At 39.1% G+C, this 20,548-nt stretch overlaps 1 protein-coding gene across 5 annotated transcripts; it reads left to right on the forward strand.

Annotated features, from left to right (window-relative positions):
* Positions 1-526: 526 nt before the first annotated feature.
* acsl1a (acyl-CoA synthetase long chain family member 1a) lies at positions 527-20,184 on the forward strand. Of its 5 annotated transcripts, none has more exons than XM_079278469.1 (21): positions 527-597; positions 10,268-10,469; positions 11,705-11,819; positions 11,901-11,965; positions 12,076-12,177; positions 12,871-12,970; positions 13,093-13,268; positions 13,493-13,525; positions 13,719-13,770; positions 13,853-13,926; positions 14,784-14,861; positions 15,422-15,556; positions 15,795-15,929; positions 16,263-16,358; positions 16,444-16,516; positions 16,621-16,709; positions 18,011-18,127; positions 18,259-18,402; positions 18,513-18,614; positions 18,697-18,768; positions 18,856-20,184. In XM_079278469.1, the coding sequence occupies exons 2-21, from the start codon at positions 10,275-10,277 to the stop codon at positions 18,994-18,996; spliced, it is 2,094 nt and encodes a 697-aa protein (XP_079134595.1). In that variant the 5' UTR covers positions 527-597; positions 10,268-10,274; the 3' UTR covers positions 18,997-20,184. The 5 variants fall into 5 exon arrangements, with proteins under 5 accessions (XP_079134595.1, XP_079134594.1, XP_079134596.1 ...); XM_079278468.1 differs by lacking the exon at positions 527-597 and adding an exon at positions 6,330-6,437; XM_079278470.1 differs by lacking the exon at positions 527-597 and adding an exon at positions 6,330-6,437 and having other exon boundaries at positions 10,273-10,469.
* Positions 20,185-20,548: the final 364 nt, after the last annotated feature.

Below are 20,548 nucleotides of genomic sequence, written 5' to 3' on the forward strand. Positions count from 1 at the left end.
CATGTAAAATACTATGAGGTATTGTAGTACTTAAGGTTATTTGTATTCCACTACATTTATTTAATGCAAATTCAGATTAATACTGCAAAATATAATCAACATGATAGTTAACATAGATTAAACAAGACTTATTGATCGGGGGAGGGGGGGGGGGGGGGGTGAACTCAAATGTACCAGCAGTATGTTAAGTAAATAAAATTGGTCCCAACTTTACCAATTACCAATTAAAATACACAAGTAAAGAACAAGTACATTAAGATTGTAAATCAGTAAAGCGCTTAAATAAGTGTACTTACTAACTTGTATACGGCTGAATGTGTGAGGTAACGTATTCCCTGCTCTACAGGGTTGCTGCCTGTTGTGGTTGTAATACATATCATTATTTATTTGTAATTTATATTACTGTATGATAGATATGTACAGTTATTGTCACAAAAAGTGGACCAATGACAGCACGCCTCTCAAACCTCAGGAAATGCAACACGTGTGGCCGCTCCTGATTGGCTGAGAGCTGCACCAGCTGAGTAGAATGTAGTCTGCAGCTGCCGCTTCCTCAAGAGACTCACGATCGGTCTCTGGATCTGCTGGTGCTCACAGGTCAGTGCAAACATTTCCCACCTTCTCCCTCAAATATTTACGCGCACATTTGCGTTCAGTCACAAACCTGTATGTTATTAACGGAGGATTGTTGAAATGTGGAGTTTTTACGAGCACGCAGGGAGAGAACAAAACCCGCACTTCCCTTATTGTTGACCTCAAATAGAAAGCCACGTTTTGTATCTTTTCTCCACATCGTATCTTCATTTCCGTTTATCTCACACTGTCTACGTCGACAGCTTGTTCAGTCATCATCGTGTTTCATCAGAATAATGTGTTTATCTTATTGAGCCGTTCTGTCGGTATGGCTGAGATATTCCGTGTGCGTCTGAAGCGGATCGTTTGAAATGACAAGCGATACGGACACGAAGCATTTGATCAGACACCGTGTGAGAGAAGATGCTTAGGTTGGAAACTTTGTTTTTTGGTTTAATCTCGGCCTCATCGACTTTGTGTATAACTGCCATGCACATTGACGCTATTGTTAATGAAATATGATTACCACGACGGTTATAGAGGATCAACGGGACCATTATCAAGCGCATGTAGTTGCATCCCCGCCATATCCCGTGTGTGTGTGTCTCAGACCCAGTAACCTCCAACCACTCCTCATTACAACACTTTCTTGAGGGAGTCTGAAAAGCACACCGAGGTGAAGACTTCATAGCCTAACTCTGGTTTTTCAGGTTTTGGGCGGCTCCCATTTTCCCCAGTAATATTAGTACTATTGGCAAACTTGTTTTGAGTTGTATACACATCACAGTGAAACATACAGTTTGGATTAATTTCTTGAGGCAAGGTTACATTATCACTATGAGGTATATATTGTGGAATTTTCAACCTAATCTACCATTCTGGATCTATGAATGTATTCTGTTATATCAGTATTTGAGTTTTAAAGTAAGCAATTGTTGTAATTGTAAACAAGATAGAAACACACACACATGGAAGTATGGAAACAAATGTCTGCCTGAGCTGTAGGAGTTTATTCAAATGTCAGATTTATTTGCCTTTGATCAACATACATGTATTTACTCTCTAAGTCAAACAACATAAATCATCCTGCTGAAAGTCACGGATGAAGGTCGGTAACGTGTTGTAAACAAGTGTTCGGTGCCCCAACATGCTGTAGTGTGAAGTGCTGGATGTTGAAGCAGATCCTCGAACAGGAATCTGTGGAATGCACCTTGTGTTTGTCGATTTCTCTCTTCTTAAACAGCATTTTCTGAACACTAGGTAATGCTCTTCTGGCCATGCTGTGCATGTGACTCATGAGCAGTTGAACTACAGACATGGAATGATCGGGAGTGACCGTGCAGTGTAATTTGCCTTTGAGTACAGGACGAGCTTTCATTGCTGCAAACAGAGAGGGACACTATGTGTAGTTTTGTGATTCAGGAGCTGACTGCCACACTGTCGTCGCTCTGCTCTGGTCATTCGATAATACCACTAGCAGTCTTGTTTTGGGGTTCATCTTGCACGCAAATAGACTAATTGTCATTATTCAAGAAAGCTGTCAGATTTATCTGTGATGAAAATAATTCTTGCAGCTTAGTTTAAACAAAACCTTAAATACATGTGAAAAAAACCAAGTGTATTACTTATAGTTTTTTTTCACCGTGAGAACGGAAACTACAGTGTGCTGTAGTTTCTTATTCAAAGTCACTAAACCTCGGTGGAAGAACAAAGCGCTTAAAGGTAACCTGTTTAGTTTTTAATCACTAGCTTTTTTTTTTTTTTTACGAGTGGTTCCCCACTCTTTGTTCATGCGAACCAGGAAGTGATGCATACTCTTGCTGATTGACAGTTGTTGGTGGTGACACGCTAAGAAGTGTAGCGCTGCAACTCACAAAGGTAATTAAAAAGAAGTCTGCTTTAGCAAATGTTCAATCAGGAATGATATGCATCCAACACATTTTAATCTTAACATAACATTTGTTTCCGAACCAAAGAAATCTGACCTTGTGAATGACATTTTCTGCCCAGATTGACTCGTGTGTCATTTCAAAACGACAACACGTTTTTCTTTGACCTGTACCGTTGAGGTCATTTGTCCTGATGCGGTGTTGGTAGCCGTTGATGGGTGTGTGACCTTTGTTCCACTTCACAAATCCCTCCCTCTCCCCTACATTTCTCCACTGTGAGAACATGTGACTGGGAGTGTACGATTTCACCAGGACGGTTGAGACCTGCAGTCTCGAGCGTGGTTGTCCTGTGCAAGGTCAGCCTTCGTGTCCTACCACTGGGGTCAAACGTGACTGGAGGAGGCTGGACGTGAGTCCGTCAGAGGGGCGAAGCAGATGAAAGATGTCACATTAGCTTCAGCAAACATCCAGTAGCCACGCTGACAAATATAGGCACTGAGACCGATAGGTTGTCTTTTCCTGTTCGAACGTGTACAGCTTTCAGGTCGTGTCTAAAGTAAATCGGTTGCCTTGGAGCATTCTAACGCTAAACCTAAGTGCTTTTACTCAGGAGTATTCAGAGTCATCCTTCTATTTAGATTGTTTCCCTCAAGACGTGCTCAGGGAGCCCCTAATGTCCCAAAAGGTATTGTTTTTTTTATCTTGTGCACAAGATTAAAAAAAATAATTAATGAGCTGGACTGAAGCAGGTCCATCATCAAGATCCAATAAGTAAAAAGCCCATGAATGTCATATGGAACAGTTTGTGTCTTTACAACGGAATCAATAGTGAAACACTATGTGGTAATTTCCTGAACACATTTGGTTTCAGGTTTAAAAAATGTACTTTTTAGTGAGTTATATTAGGCAGACAATTCACACTTTACATAAAAGGATGTGGAGAATACATTGTTTTGTAGATGTCCATGACATCAAGGTTGCAAATATTGATTAATTTTGTCATTCTCTAACCTGCTATGGCAACAGATGGCCATCCTAATTTAAAAAAAAGTACCCAGTTTGCCATTAATAAGATCCCTTTCACTGCACACGAAATTATTTGGTTTACAAGACACTTTGCTTGCTAGAGCAACATCTCGTTTTATCAAAATGTGTACTGTATGCGTCTATCTTGTTCAAACAAGATGCATTTCTTCCTCTAACATGGGATGTTGTTAAAACAAGTCAGACATATTGTTTCAATTTGAAAAATGTCCAGTCTGTGTCTAAATAAATGACACTGTAGCCTTCATCGACGAGAGAAACATTTACTCATTTTAAAAATGATTTGGTAAAGTTTTATTTCATTCTCAAAGTATCATCCATCCATGTTTTATACCTGCTGATCCTCTGCAGTTATATTCAAAATCACAAAACCACTCTATTTACTTGTATCGCGTAACACAAAAATTGGGTAACTCCCCTAAGTTACTGCTGCTACAACTGTCAACCTTTCCTTTTTGCGAAACGCATCTCGTAGATTACAAGATTTTCCTCTTGAAATGATTAGTTATTTTCAATACAATAAGTCCTTGTATTCAAACAAAAAGCAGTGTCTCATTTCTATCCAGCAACGTTTTGATTTTGCCTGATAAAATTTCACATTTGACCACAAGTAATTAGGATCACGTTAGCTCAGTGAGTTGGTTAAACACATCAGGTTGACTTGTTTCTAGCTGACTCGTCAACGATGAAAGTCTGCTTTCAAATGGATGCTCTTGATAGATGCTAAGACTTAAGCTGAAGGTCCCAGGCAAAAAGTCAGCATCCTCACCAGTTGACGGTTCATGTTGAAGATGTGTAGCATGAGCGCTATGATGAGCTCCTTAGCCTTGGAAGTAACTTACTAATAGAGGTTGTAAGCTAGCTTGCCAGACATGCTCATATAACACATTTCTGACATTCTGACACATTTGTGCACTTGTGTTCTTGGATTTGGAAGACGCCACCCTCCAAACTCTATAAATGTCGAGTGTATCTCTTACGTCAGCCCCATGAATCGATTAATCATCTAAATATGTCAGCTGCGCATGACGTACACAATTTGTGCCGATTCATGTAACCGCTGAGAGAAAGCTGCTTCTGGGATTTGGAAGTGACCGTCTTGCTGAGATGGGATTGAGTTAAGTTTGTTTAAAGGCTCCGCGTGTTGAATCCTCAAGTATTAAGGTTGTAAAAATGAGCTTAAATCATTTAACCTAACCCAAACCGAGTAGTCTGTCTTTGTCTGTGCGCCGTCCCACAAAGAGGAACTTGAACATTTTTCAGGAAATCAAGTGTGACTCACCAACCACGTGGTTTTTCTTTTTGTAACTTCCTGGCTGTGGTTTCAAAATTACAGCTGTAGTCTACTCTCAAGATGCAGTCTTGGTGTTCTGTTATGTGTCAAATGAACCAGCTGCCCTCTCCCCCTCTTTTTTTCCAATGTCTTGTGTGTGTGTGGGGTGACCGGCGAGCTGGCTCTGCCATTGGCTTGTCATCTTCCCAGTCCAAGTATGGAGAGCAGAGGTCGGGTGGGGGGTTGTTGCATTACCTTTTGACTTCAACAACTCTCTCAAGCATGCGATCAATGGCTTAAGTCTGCTGTTGGCCATCTGACACGACAACACGCATATGAGCTGAACCGTAACCCTATTTTAATGATTGCGTCATCTATCAATTACTCTTGATAAATGATTTGGTCTGTAAAATAAATAAGAAAATCATCAGGACAAATGCCAACAAAACGGATGTTTCTGGAGACCAAGTTGCGTTTTAGTGCTGAAACGATCAATTGATCAAATGTTTCACTAATTTCCCAACAAAATGAGCGGGGGGGGGGGGGCTTCACATTCTCAGGTTTCAGCTTTACACGTGGCAGGATTTTCTGCTTCTCTTAGAACAGCAAACTGAACACCTTTTGTGTTTTGGACTTGTGTTCTGACCAAACGAGACATTTGAAGACTCCACCTTGGCCTCTGCACAGTTCTGATGGCATTGATCTCATGACATACAATTGCATACCATGACAGGATTTAGAATAGGATGTTATCCATACTACCCTACCACCATGTTTCAGCATTGCTTGTTACAGTCAGCTGATGAAACTTAGCTCAGGTCTGCTTGTAGCAGACAACTTCAGCAGGAAATGTCTTCACATTCAACCCACAGTTTTCATTCGTCTCAGTTGAAAATGCAGGAACATAAGATGTAGATTGTCTCTCAACTGTAGTTAATTAACTGGAAATATTAACTTATTATTCATCTTAGACTCAAAGGCATCTGCTCATATGCTCAGGTTATTGTGTCTGGGCTTTAATGTTCACATACTCTGTAATAACCATCAGTTATAGAAAACAGATTTTGTCAACATATCTATTATGTAGAACACAAAAGCCTTCTTGTAATAAGCATGTAATTCTTTGTGTGACAATTTTCACCTGTTTGGACGCTCGGCAACACAAGAATTTCACACAGACTGTGTCCAGATATTGTATGATAAGCCATTGGTCCTTCAGTCTTGAATAAACATTACTCGAAATGTTTCAGTCACTCAGATCGTCGATCAGTTAAGTTGGCATTCTGCTTGAATTTGTGACCTGCATTACCTTTTTTTTTTTATACAGTTTTTTTGCACGCCTGATAACCACTTGTAATCCACTCTTATCAGTTGTGTTTTCACAAGGACGAAAAGCTCAAACTGTGGGTTTAAATCAACCTGCTGGTTGAGTATCGCTCCAGTGAGTGGGCAGCTTTGCCTCACGCCTCTGTGTTTGTGTTTGAGAGGGGCGTGTTTCTGCTATTCATAGTGGCGAGAACCTCAGAGGTCTATTAGAGGTCGGTGTGAGCCCTTCTAATAGCAACTGCTGCAGCAAAGCGCCGGTCAGATAGCTGCACCGCTCCGCCTTTGGACACTGTCTGTACGAATCTTCATATACACACACACACTCTGGGACTGTGAGTATAGATATTTATTACATCTTCATTTGTCAACAATCAACATTCATTTTGAAAATGAATTTAGCTACATTTGATTTGTTGTCACAGACGAGGTGTGATCATCTGGTCTTTCATAGTGGCTAACGGGAACACCTGTAAGACTTACTGTAGTGTAGTATTTTTTTAAGGTTTTATATTGAATTTTTGTTTTATTGTAAAAAAATGTATAGAGCACAAATAAAACGGAACAGCTTGAATGAATCTTGCCGGTGCTCTTTGTTTTGGTATTTAAATATACCGGTATACATGAAAGAGATCATCATTCATCTCTGTTGATCCTCGAGCACATTCAACAGTTTCCTGCGTTTAAATTGTTATGAAAAGTAAATAAAAGAAAAGTAGCTTGTCTACAATACTTTGTCCCAGTTGGCACTGGTCTCAGTTGCCATGAGATCAGTGGTAATAATAGAAGTAGGTGAGAAGTCAATTGTTACCTACTGTACGTGGTAGCGGTTCATTTACATACAGGGCTGTTACCGTCTAATCTAGAGGTCAAATGAGTTGATTGTTTCTGCAAACGTGACACCACCCATTCTATTAATATTGAAATATGTATAGTATATATACCGGTGTGTGTGTGTGTGTGTGTGTGTATTTGGTTTTCTTGCCGGACAACCAATTGAAACCCACGTACATGCATACATGAACATCCATATGCACACATACCAGTGGCGGCTGGTGGAAAATGTTCTAGGTCGGGCCATCCTATCAATTTCAGCAAACATCCTAGTATGATTTCATGCAAACAAATGTAAGTATCAAACACGCATTATTACTTGGCAGTTAAATATTTAACATGTATTCCAACACGAAAACAATCAGTAAATAACACTTATATAATATAATATAACATGTTTATTTATTGAGATGCCCCTATGGACCTTGTTATAGGAGGTAAAGATCAGGAGAAGTAATTATGAATACTGATGTTAAATTAAGCTATGACGAGTTTTCACTGTTAATTTAACATCTCTATTACATGTTGATGCCTCCATGACCAAGTTAAGCAGATGAGACTGAGGACAACTATGTAGAAGAAAAGATGTTCACTTTGTCTAATATGTAGCTTGACAGAGTTCTCATGTGTGTCCTGGTGTTCTCATGTTTCCTTACCTCCTCATCCCTCACTCCCTACCCTGGTGTTCTCATGTTTCCTTACCTCCTCATCCCTCACTCCCGTAACTGTCTGTGCTGGATCCGTCCCCGTTGTTTTAAAAAGCTAAATAAATTATTAGCATGACATCATCCAGCTAGCCAAACCTGTCTGGTGTACAGCTAGTACAGAAGCTTCGCATGTACTGCTTCCCTTTCCCGCGAGTCTGCTGTCTGATTGTTCTCAGAGTGTCGTGCACACAGACAGAGAGCACGAGCAGGAAAAGCATATATTTTGCGCAGATATCATATTTTACACACATTACTGGGTACATTCCATAGTTCAAAAACACAAATATTGACAATTTGTATAATTTATGATTATTATAATTATTTTTATTTTATTTTTTGTGTGGCTCATGGTGGGGCCATGCCCCATGGCCCTCTATTGACCAGCCGCCACTGACACATACTTACCTGTTTTTCATTTATTTGGTTTGGTTTGGTTTTTAAAATTTTATATATATATATATATATATATATATATATATATATATATTTATTTTCCTCCATCTCAAAAAGCTCAAGGACATTCTCGCACACACACACTGACTATATGATATTTGCTGGCTTTTATCCCACTGTTCTTGTCGTCCGCTTGTTATGTCTATGTATTGTCTTGTGTCTCAATAAAAAATTCATAAAAAAATAAATCAGTTGATCATGATGCACCTAAAGCCACGTTAAATATTGATATTGTATTTCCATATTCAGATGTGATATTTGAAAAATACCTGCAGGTGAGATAGGTCCTGTTTGAATTTGTCTTTCCTGCCAAAAGCTCGTCTAAGCATAATTTCCATCAACTTAATTAACATAATTAGAATCATTTGACTTTTCTATTAGAATTTAGTGGAACAGAGCCATATATCCAGTTAAATGTGCTTTCAGCCCAGTGCGTTGATTTCTCAAACGTCCAGACCAGAAAGCCTCACTTCCCCTCAGATGCCGTAGAGTAGCGTTCATTGTACAGCGTCTGTGGTCGTGTCCTTATAACTCATGGAGGCTTGTGATTGGAAGATGTGTGTGGCGTCATATTTCCATCCTGTGTCTTTGTTTCAAAAGCTGGTGAATGGGATAGCACATCTTCCTTTTGTATGCATTGTTTGTGGAAGTAACTAGTGGCAAACATAAAAGTACTTTCGGCACCATTTTTCTGTTAGAAGTTTCTTTAAAAACAATCTTTATTTTATAGTTTTTGGGGGATTTTTGACCTAAAGACAGCTCAAAGAAACAGGTACTTTTCTCATTTAAGGCCGGACATTTCTTGTTCTCTTAAAACAACAAATTGATACTAGTATTTCATTTTGTGCTCTGAATAATTCCCGTTACTGGTCATCTTTATGTATGGCATATCTAATTAAGTTGGAATACTTTTAAAGGAAGAAATGCAACAAAAGCTGAACATGGAATGAGGAAGTAAACATTTGATTCTCCTGAAAATGGAAAATAAAGTGTATCAAACTTAAGATTTAAAAAAGTGCTGTATAGACTGATGTACAAACAAATTAAAATCAACTCAAGAGATTTCTGATCACATAGTGTTAAGATCTTTAAAGCGAAGGTTTGTGCTGTTTGACGGGCCTAATGACACAAAACGCTCAGATCTGAAGATTTGAGCTACTAAACGTGATATAATTGAAATGTGCCAAATAATCAATAACACTAAGTTGTGCATCATCACTGAATCTCAGGGCTGAACACCACGTTAGTCATTTAGCAGACACTTTCATCCAAAGCGGCTTACAATAAGTGTGTACTGCTGCTGTATCACCCTGTATACATGATTCACTGTAGATCTGTCCTTGAAGCTTTATTTTGGTTCCATACTGTATGTTTCTGTTATTAGTACGTGATCATGCCAGAGCTGTATTCATAACAGTTCTGTATTATGTTTAACTTTGCTTGACAGTGACAGGAAGAAATGAAAGTGTAAAATAAGAAATATTCTACAAAACGATGTGACTTTGGATCACTTTTTGACACGTGGCTAATTGAGGACTTTTTAAAATCTGTGGCAGCTGTTGATATGTTTGACACCTGGATGGTAATAGTTCAGAAAAAGGTGAAGTCCTTGTGGTGAAGAGACACATACCTTATAGCTCCAACGTCCTCCGTCTTATTATTAAATGAAAGTGCTGCAACTGACGTTTTCATTATAGTTTAATCCGCTAATTTCTTCTTGAAAATCCATATAACATCAGACAAAAACATAAAAAATACCCATCACAATATCCTAGATCCCAAGTAACGTATAAATAGTTATTAAAAAAAACCATATATTCAGAATAGCATGCATTTGTGACCGCGTTGACACGGACCGTAGCCTTTAACTCTGAATGGGACCACTATTCCTCTTCTGTGTGAGCGGTTGTGATGTTGCTCTGTGATTGTCTAAAACAAGAGACTCATTGATAAAAACGGATCAAATATTACTGCCTGCTGTGTCACTGCATCCTGAAAGAACATTGTAGACTATTTCCTTTTGAAAGAAGAAACATTTTAAACCGGTTTTCTAAAATCTGAAAGTAAAATAAACGCTCATCATGGCTGGTAATTTGATTATTTTTTTCAAATAAAACATCTTACAAAGAGTTTCCTAATGTAATTATGTTTCTGTCTCTTTTTCCCTGCAGAACAGTCATGCAGGCTCAGGAAGTCCTGAGACAGCTGCGATTTCCCGAGCTGGAGGATCTTCGGCATTACATGCGCGGCTTGCCCACCAATGCGCTCATGGGGATGGGTGCCTTCGCTGCCATCACTACCTACTGGTTCGCCACCCGGCCGAAAGCCCTCAAACCACCCTGTGACCTCAGCCTGCAGTCAGTGGAAATGCCAGTAAGCGATCTCTTTTCTCTTCCTCTGCTAATATCAAATGTCCCGATATGAATAAATGCGATGTGGATCCTCCAACACAGAAAACACAACTGTCTCTCCACTGTCTTGTAATCCTGTGAGTTCGAGGAATAACTGAAGAATGATCCGACCAGTCGGCAGACCTCATTCAGGAATGATAACTTTAAATACAGCTTAAATTACGTGCTTTGACATCGTCACTACTTGTCACACTTTGAGTGCTAAAAAGTTCATCTTAGGCTAGTTGGAGTTGGCCGTGCTGGTAAAGTGGACTTCATTGATATTTGTTTTTTATCACTCCAATACAACTTTCTCATAAGGCCCCCTGGGGTGTTTTAGCTGTAACAAATTACGTAATTCATGGTTCGTACATTATTTATCAAAGCTTAATTCAAGCCATCAACTTCTGCATCAAGCCTAATGGATTTAAAACCCTTCATTAATAACTCATTAGCATAAACACACACTTAATAGTGTATTAGAAAATGAGTATTTATTGTTTTTTTATAACATTTATTCATTTAAATAAGGGAAATCAATGTTTCACCTCGGAGCCCAGTGGTCCTTCTCACAGTATCAATGGCTATTAATTTATCTATAACGCATTAGTAAAAAATGTAATAACCATTAGTTGCCACGTAAACTTCTCACAAAGGTTGCCTCATTAGAAAGTAGTAACTTAATCCCAACCAATTTGAAATATTTCAGGAGACTTGTTAGTTATTATGCTTTTGCAACCCGTTTGCCTCCTGATTAAGTCAGTAGATGTAAAACTTTCATGTGAAGTTGAAATTGCAACAGTTTTTAAAACGAAGACAAATAAGTTTGCAACAGCGGAAGGTGAAAATAAAAGAACCGTGTTAGTTTGCTGATGTAATATTTTCAACTTGCCTTCACTAGGAACTAGTTGAGTCTTATAAAGAGAAACTAAATTACTAACATAGATCTCTGCTGACTCTGAAGTGCACATGGCTTACACACCAACAAGTGTTGTCTCTCTGTTTACTGTCATTTCATGATGCAGGATCCATGTTTGTGTTAGCAACATATCACAGATTACCAGGTCATCTTGAGTGCAGGTGTATCACGAAATACATCTGTGCTCTCCGTCTTCTCACTTGTGCTCATGACTAGAGAAATGTCGTGATGTGTCTTGAGGCAGAGACGTCGAATGTTTGCTCAGTGCTGGTCTTAACATTGTGGTTTTTTTCTCGTAGGGTGGAGAACTTGCAAGAAGGTCGGTACTGAACGACAGCGATGAGCCCATGACACACTACTACAGCGACGCACGCACAATGTACCAGGTGGTCCAACGAGGGCTCAGAGTATCAAGTGAGTGTATCTCTTGTATCAGTTACATATGATCACATTTTTCCGGTGACTGTAGATAAAAGTGAGCATTTTCTTTCGAAGATGACGGACCATGTCTAGGATCAAGGAAACCAAACCAGCCGTACGAGTGGCAGTCTTATAGTGAGGTGAGACGTGGGAATAATAACATTTGAACTGTTCCACAATACACAACTAACCAAGTCTCAATAGGTATAAAAAAAACAAAATAGCAGACTTTTGTTTTGTTTTCGCACAGGTGATGGACAGAGCGGAGCACATCGGCTCTGCTCTCCTTCACAGAGGACACTCTCGTACAGGAGACAATTTTATCGGCATCTTTTCCCAGAACAGACCGGAGGTACAACAAATGGCATCATCTTATGCACTTGTGTCAAAGATATATTGTCTGTCTGTTTGTTTGTTCACTGTGTAGATCAGTCAGTTCACCATTTTGTAATGTTGCCATCATGTATTGGGAAGAAAATGTTAACATTTACTGCTGGATGAGAGTAATGACCTGAGTAGTGTCCGATTTTATGTTTTGGAACCACAATTAATAATGCGTGACATCCACACCTCTGAAATGCTTCCCACATGTATTCAAGTTCATTCTTGATCATGGAAACGGTAGTTTAAAAAACAAAACGTTACTCAATATCCAGCTTTTAACTGCACTTTCTGTAACTGCGCAAACGCCATCCCCCCCGAGGATGACCGTAAACTGAGAGTTAAATCTCAGGAAAAAGATGGTTGGGTTTCTGTTTTGGTCAAACTTTTAATAGCGGCATTCCCAGCATGTCTCGAATTCTTTTGACCAATCAGCCTGGTATTTATTCTGAGTCATGAGGTCAACATTTCTATGAGTAAATACAAAATAATGATGAGATATATCGTGTAAAGGCACTGACTGTTAGGATTAATTTCTGAATAAACTCAACTCAAGGAGGCTTTTGATGTTGGTAGCTGTTATCAAGTAATTTCCTTCCCAAAAGTTTTTTTTTTTCAATTGGTAATGTTGATCTATTTTATGTGTTTTTCTTTTGTCGCTTAGTGGACCATTTCAGAGCTGGCCTGTTACACATACTCCATGGTGGCTGTTCCATTGTATGACACACTTGGCACCGAAGCCATCGGCTACATTATCCACAGAGGTACACAAAAGTTCACCGTCAAGCGCTAACCACACACCGCCTGCAGCGCTGTCGTTGCGCTCTAGGTCGACACTGATATTGACACAAACTGAGTGGTTAATCCGGTGACGTTTGTTCTCCAGCTGCCATCTCAACAGTGATCTGCGACGTACCCGAAAAGGCTCAGGTGATTTTGGACTGTGTCGGTGAGAAACGGAGAACGGTGAAGACGATTGTGCTCATTGAGCCGTTCGACAGTGAGCTGGTGACGCGTGGACGAGAGTGTGGCATTGATATTCTGAGCTTGAAAGAGTTTGAGGTGAGAAGAACAAGTTGATCTTCATTGTGTTCATTATTACAACCTCTATTTGCTGAGCGCCAACAGTCAGCAGTTGTTCAGGCAAATGATCTGTGCCTCCTGTTCTGGTTATAACTACAATAGATATTAGGCCCTGAGGCGCTGCGTGTTTCAACCATGGTTGTTATCAGCCCTTCCTACAGACATGCTATATCTCACTATATGAACTTTTGAATTTGTTCCAGGCCTTGGGTAAAGCCAACCTCCAGACACCAGTGGTGAGTGACCTTTTGATTACATGACAAAAATGCTGTTAATTCGCACTACATTACTACAACTGGAAACTTAAATAATTCAGTTGTAATCGGCAGGAAGATTATGTTTGGCACTCAACTAAAATGTATCCTCTTGCATATTTCAAATGCAATAGCAATTCAAGCGTTGAACGCTTAAGTGTTGATCTGATTACAGGCCCCTACACCAGAGGACCTTGCACTTATCTGCTTTACATCCGGTACCACAGGTAACAACTTGTTCACGTTAATCTTTTGGAAATGTCTTTTTTTTCCCCTCATGTATAATCATGATCATCGCTTTGCTTTCAGGAAACCCAAAAGGTGCAATGCTTACTCATGGGAATGTAATCGCCAACACTGCAGCTTTCATTAGAATGACTGAGGTAAACAAACGCACCAACTCGACTTGGAATCATTGAAGTATTGCGTCTTAAGATAAAGGGCGTTTGTCTAATGTATCTTTGATTGTAAGTCCTCTTCTTTTTAAGGTGGATGCTTCTGGTGTTCTTAATTCTGAATTATTCCTTTAGATTTGTTTTATTTTCATGAATACACAATGTAATCTTCACTGGTGTTCCCCCTCATTTTTAAAAATTATTGTTTTCAGTCACAGAGTGAGACTGCAGACACTACTCAGAGCTGAAAAAAGTACCTCCGCCCTCCTCTGCATGCATACAAATTATTTAATCTACTGTATGTTTTTGCTTACAGTTGATATTCCCCTAGAACTGATTATCAAAGATTCGACCGTAAAGGACAGTAGTCTTTGTAGTAACAACGCAAATACTGTCTTCTCCATCAAAGAAACAAAATGTGGTTTTGAGGAGTAGTGCATAAATAATGCAGCAATTTAAACAGCGCGTTTTTGTTGTACTACCATTATCTTGGGAAGCACAACACACAATGTCATCATAATTCATTATTTGCTTGACACATGTGAAATATGCTGGAAATGGCATCCGGCCTGTTCTTTTACACCCTTGACTGAACATCGCTGCCCCAACTTCCGAAACCAAAGCTACAGTCTTGCATTCATGAGATTTGGATCACACAAATTGTAAACGTTGAGCTTTTTGATAAAACCTTGCTTAAAATCTGAAATCCTGTCTGACTCAGGTTGACCCTCTTTGATCCCTTTTTATTATTTCTTGTCCGTCTCGCCTCTGTTCATCTGTTCTCCCCTCGTGTCTGCTCCTCCCTCCCCCTCCCCCACACCCCCACCGTGTACATTGTCATCCAGAGCACACTGAAGCCCAGCAATAAAGATGTGCAAATCTCCTTTCTCCCTTTGGCCCACATGTTTGAGAGAGTGGTGGAGGTACAGTTCACCATGCTTGGCCTGCATACATGCATGTGTTTTGTTTTGTGTGTCCTCCGCAGATACACTGCATGCTGAACCTCCATGATATTCATGTATCCTACCTCCCTCTAGCGCACATGTTTGAGAGAGTTGTACAGGTATGTGTTGGAGTTGCTTTCCTTCAGATGTGTTGCACAGTGAAATAATAAGTATGGTTTAACAAGAAAGCATGTTTATTATCCTCAAAGTAAGGCATCAAATGACCTGCAGCCGAGAAAGTGAGAAACTGTGGTGTTAGGCAGTGACACCAAAAATGCAACGTGTGTGTTGGTGAAATTCATGTCCTCCTTAGTTGTTTTGAGGAATTGCTGATCAATAGATGTCCTTGACATCCTTGACCCGCAAAGTAACTTAATAGCACGGCCAGTAACAGCTTCTGGAAAATACTGCAGTGGGGTTCAAATAACGCACACTGGATATTTAGTGAAATGTTCTCCACAACACTGCCCCCCTGTGGTTAAATTGTCACACTGATGTGACTTGCAACAACGAGGAATAAGCAGCTCTCTTGTCATCAGGGTGTCATCCTCATCCACGGGGCTCGAATCGGCTATTTCCAAGGAGACATTCGACTTTTGATGGACGATTTGAAAACGCTGCAGCCAACAGTTTTCCCTGTGGTCCCACGTCTCCTCAACCGCATGTTTGATAAGGTCAGAGTTCATGTAATCTTACTCATGTCTACAAAAGTCATCATGAGGAGAAGAGCCAACTGTTTAACTAGTTCTTATTTTTTCAAGAACATCCTTCTCTGATTATAGTTTTTTTTTTTTTTTTTATTGTTCAATTAATTTACTTAGTAGTTTACTCCTCTCTTTTCTCTGGTCTGCTTCCTAGTTTAACGTTTATCAAATGTAGTGATTAAATAAAGCTTGTCTCAATAACTCGCAGGTATTTAGTCAAGCCAACACGCCGCTGAAGAGATGGCTGCTCGATTTTGCTTTCAGTAGGAAGGAGGCAGAGCTTAAAAGTGGTGTGGTCAGAAAGGACAGCATGTGGGACCATCTCATCTTCAAAAAAGTGCAGGTAAGCAAGCATGGCATCTTGTGTTTTTGTTCAACTAAAGCTCACTTCTTCCACTTGATTAAGAAAGATATCTGCCTGATATTACTGAGATATCATGCACACTTGGCTTTGAAAGAGGCTTGGTCCGCTGTTAACAGGTACGTAAACAGAATAATAAATACCCGTTTTATACATTTGATATTCTTTTATATTGTTAAAGACATAGTAATTTAAAGGTCAGATAAACACTGACCACATGACAAGTTCCTGACAGTAATTTGACTAATTGAGTAACCAGTGGGTTTTATGATGTATGAAAAACGATGTTCTTCCCGTTTGTGTCGCACTTTGCAGGCGAGCCTTGGCGGTCGTGTGCGACTCATCATCACAGGGGCAGCTCCGGTGTCTCCAACCATCCTGACGTTTCTACGAGCTGCACTAGGCTGCCAGGTGAGCCGCATCCACCCGCCCAACTCATTTATTGTTTGGCAATGTTTGCATGAATGTCACTAAAAACATGCTCTGCACTCCACAGTTTTACGAAGGCTACGGCCAGACTGAATGTACAGCTGGGTGCTCCATGTCAATGCCCGGGGACTGGACAGCAGGTACAGACGCTTGTCCGGTTTCATGTAATACGGCTTATGAGTGAAATTTAAACAGTTCTGTCTTTGAACGATGAAACTGAACTGTGACTATTTTGTGTCTGCAGGTCACGTTGGGCCTCCTCTGCCCTGCAATGCTGTCAAACTGGTGGATGTGACAGAAATGAACTACCTGGCAGTCAATGGAGAAGGAGAGGTGAAGAGGGCTTTGTCAATAACAATTAAATGCATAAAGTTACACAGGGAAATGTATTTATTTACTTTTTAAGTAGAGATACTTAAAAGCTATTATTATTTTTATATATTATGATTATTATCAAAAAATAACAAATATTCCAAAAACCGACAGTGAAACTAGCCAGTACTGTAAAACACATGCCTCAATGCCATATCAAGAACTATTAGAAGCACACAAAACAAGCCATACTGTAGCTTATTTTAAAACAACTCCATGTCTACGTTTTCTGTCTCTGAATGTTCGGCACATTTTATGAAAAGAAATGGGGGAACCCGTTATGATGAATATTTTATTACAGTGTAATGAGGGTTAGAATACTCTCATGACTGGAGAGGAATACACAGAAGGTAAACCGAATGATGATAAACACATGAAAGTTAATGAAGTTAATCTTCCAGTACGACGTAATTATGACGTTTAAAAACATTAAAAAAGTCATAAAAAGTCATTCAAACATGCATTAAAAAGTCAAAGTATACTATGTAAAAAGTCATAAAAAAATGCAATATAAAATGTATGTCATACACTACGTCATAAAAAAGTCGGTGTAGTATGTCATACTAATGTTACAAAAAGTAAAAATATTATGTTTAAAAATGCCATTAAAAAGACAAAGTATAGCATGTCATAAAAAAGTGTGTCATGTTATAAAAGAAGTCACAGTATAGTGTGCCATAAATCTTTCAAAATGAATTCAAAATTCATGCTATAGTATGCCACCATTGAAAAATTAATTTTTAAGTCATAGTATGTCATAAAACATTCAATAAAAATGCATTTTTAGAGTTAATTAAGTTCTTGTTTTTGCAATGATTGAATGATTCAATGAATTTTAAGACAATGTGTGGGACCCTGCATATAGAATGCCATGAATAACATTTTCATAGCATAGTATATCATAAAACGTTTGAGTACAGAAAGCCATAAAAATATCATTAAGTCATGTTGTAAAAATCATTAGTCATATGCCAAACAAAAATGATTGCATAGTCTGCCATTAAAAACAATCATAAAAAGTCAATGACATAAAAACATAAAGTCATAGTCTAGCATAATGTATTTCATCAAAAACGTCCGTTAGTATACCATAAAAATTGTCATAAAACGTAAAAAAAAGGTCATATTAAAGTCTGTTATTAAAAAAGACTTTGTAGAAAAAGTCCCAATATAACATGTATACAAATATGATATCATCTGCAAATGTGCCAAATTCAAGCTTTCAAAGAAATGTGATTTTCATCAATGTTGTCACCTTTTAGGTGTGTGTCAAAGGACCAAATGTATTCCAGGGATACCTGAAGGATCCTGAGAGAACTGCAGAGGCAATCGACGATGATGGATGGCTGCACACCGGAGACATTGGGAAATGGCTTCCTGTAAGTGGAACAGGCTGACAGAGCGCTATTGATCTGTGATTATTGATATGGGTAGATGTATTACGCCGGGTTGCATAGCATCAGTTGCAACCATAATTTCAGTTTGTGTTTCTCTCCTGGTTTTGTTGCAGAGTGGCACTCTGAAGATCATTGATAGAAAGAAGCACATTTTCAAGCTGGCACAAGGAGAATACATTGCCCCTGAGAAGATAGAAACGGCGTATAGTCTCAGTGATCCAGTGTCCCAGGTATTCGTTTACGGGGAAAGCTTAAAGGTAAGTAATTATTGTGAAACTGGTGTAGCGCTAAATATCAGATATTATGATAATGCACAATACAGTTTCTAGTATGGTGCAATTTGTGTTATCCATGGTACATTTTCCAGGCATGTCTGGTGGGGATAGTGGTACCTGATCCGGACTTTTTGCCCATGTGGATCAAGAAAAAAGGGATTGAAGGCTCCTACTCTGAACTGTGCAAAGACATGGTGGGAGTCATTATTACCATCTGCAGCTCAAACAGCCACACCTGTTACACATGTTAACTTTTTTTCTGACCGTTTTTTTTAGGACGTGAAGAATGCCATTCTGGAGGACATCCAGAGGTTGGGCAAAGAGGCAGGACTCAAGTCTTTTGAGCAGGTGATTGTTTAAATGCAACTTTTAATATTTGTTTTTGTATTTTGTGTTATTCAGTCTGCTTTTGCTCTTTCTGTTCCGTCTCTGCAGGTGCGAGATATTGCATTGCATACCGAGCCGTTTTCTATCCAGAACGGCCTGCTGACACCCACCCTGAAGGCCAAGAGGACTGAGATCCGGAGCTACTTTAGAGAGCAAATTGATGAACTCTATGCCCAAATTAAGATGTAAACTGGGATCGAGGAGTACTGTCAGAAAGGTAACAATCATTTAAAGCACATGACCAGGGCCCCATTGCTAGTTAAAGGGGTTTGTCATCGATTCGTTTGTCAGTGACAATCTTGGATAATGAATCTCATTTTGAAGTATATATTGTCCCCGCTTCTTCTAGTAGCTGTACCACTAACGTTGCCCTGCTACCACTGGCTAATTACTTCAGAATATGTCATGTTTCTGGTCAAATTCACCGAAGAGTAAGGGTTAAAAACAGAGAGGGGAAATCTGACTTGCTCATGCCATAAACTGCCATTAAGTCCGACTGCTTCATGTTCAGAAAGGTGAAGACATTTCTATCAGTTTTTTTATTCTTAGGAGCTGCAGAAAACAAATTCCATAAAGATGCTTTTACAAAAGTAACTTATATTGACTCTTTAGCTACCAGTCTAGTTGATGTGTTGGTCTATCTATTTAAGTTGGAATTTAATATAATCATCAAACCTGTAAATAGTGTATCTGCTGAAAAGTATATTTGTTTGCAGAATATTGTGCCTCATAACTCTGTTGTTGTAATTCACTGCATTCCTGTTAAGGACTGATACACCGTTTTAGTGCACAATTTAGTTATTGGCCTGTTGGGAATCATACTGCTTGGTGGACTTTGTGTGCCTTTTTCTGTTTTCTTTTGACAGTCCATGGGAAGTAATATGTTACTAAACTGTACATGCAGTTCCTCCATCTTAGATTTCCAGATGTTAGTGCCACAGGTTGCAGGATAAAGCTGCATACCATCATTTGTAAAAATGCATTTCAGTTTTCAGGGGTAAATATTTGGAACACTGGTGTCGCCGTTCATTTAAAGAAGCTTGTTTTTCAAATTAATTCCATGTCCTTCAACATCATTTCACATTAACTTTCATACATTTTCAATTTTCTTGTGTGAAACGGAGCCACATCTCAGTAGTTTGACAAAAGATTTAGTTTTGAATTCAGACGGTTTGACTGAATTATGATTTCTACACATTTAATCACGTTAAGGCCTATTTGACATTTCGAGCCATATTATTCTTTTTGGTCTAGTTTGTTTTGTGTGTTTTTTCATGACGATGTTGAAAAGGGTAACTGTGCAGTTTTGTGCTGAGGTTAAAAGTACAGTTTATTTATTTCTCAGCTGTACCAAATAAATACTTTCTTCCAAAACTGTTTATTTTTTATCTTTTATTCTTTGGGGAGAAACATTTTGTGTCATTGCTGGAGGCATGTTTTCTTGTTGTTGGTCCATCCAGTGTTGTGTATCTCAGGAATTTCTTAAAATGTGGCAAATGTGGCATGTGAGTCCACCTGGACTCGATGATGAAGTGATACGATTTTTTTTTAGGTTAAAGTGACCTCACTTTCATCTCATTCTTTATGGTATCTCGGGAAAGCCTTGAGCTAATTTTTTCAGATTTGGCACAAATTCTACTTGGACTTAAAGATGAACTGATTCGATTTTGGTGGTCAAAGGTAACTGACCTCGTCCGTCCCATTCTCAGTAGCACGGGATTTCAAGAAAACCTTGAGAATT

The sequence above is a fragment of the Melanostigma gelatinosum genome (genome assembly GCF_949748355.1).
Source record: "Melanostigma gelatinosum genome assembly, chromosome: 11".
Lineage (NCBI taxonomy): Eukaryota > Metazoa > Chordata > Actinopteri > Perciformes > Zoarcidae > Melanostigma > Melanostigma gelatinosum.

Bases quoted from the DNA above. Each gene is read 5' to 3' on its own strand.
- acsl1a (XM_079278467.1), top strand. From the start codon at position 7,211: ATGATTTCATGCAAACAAAT. The intron at 11,820-11,900 runs GTGAGTGTATCT...TTTCTTTCGAAG, and splicing joins ACGAGGGCTCAGAGTATCAA to ATGACGGACCATGTCTAGGA. The intron at 12,178-12,870 runs GTACAACAAATG...TTTGTCGCTTAG, and splicing joins TTTCCCAGAACAGACCGGAG to TGGACCATTTCAGAGCTGGC.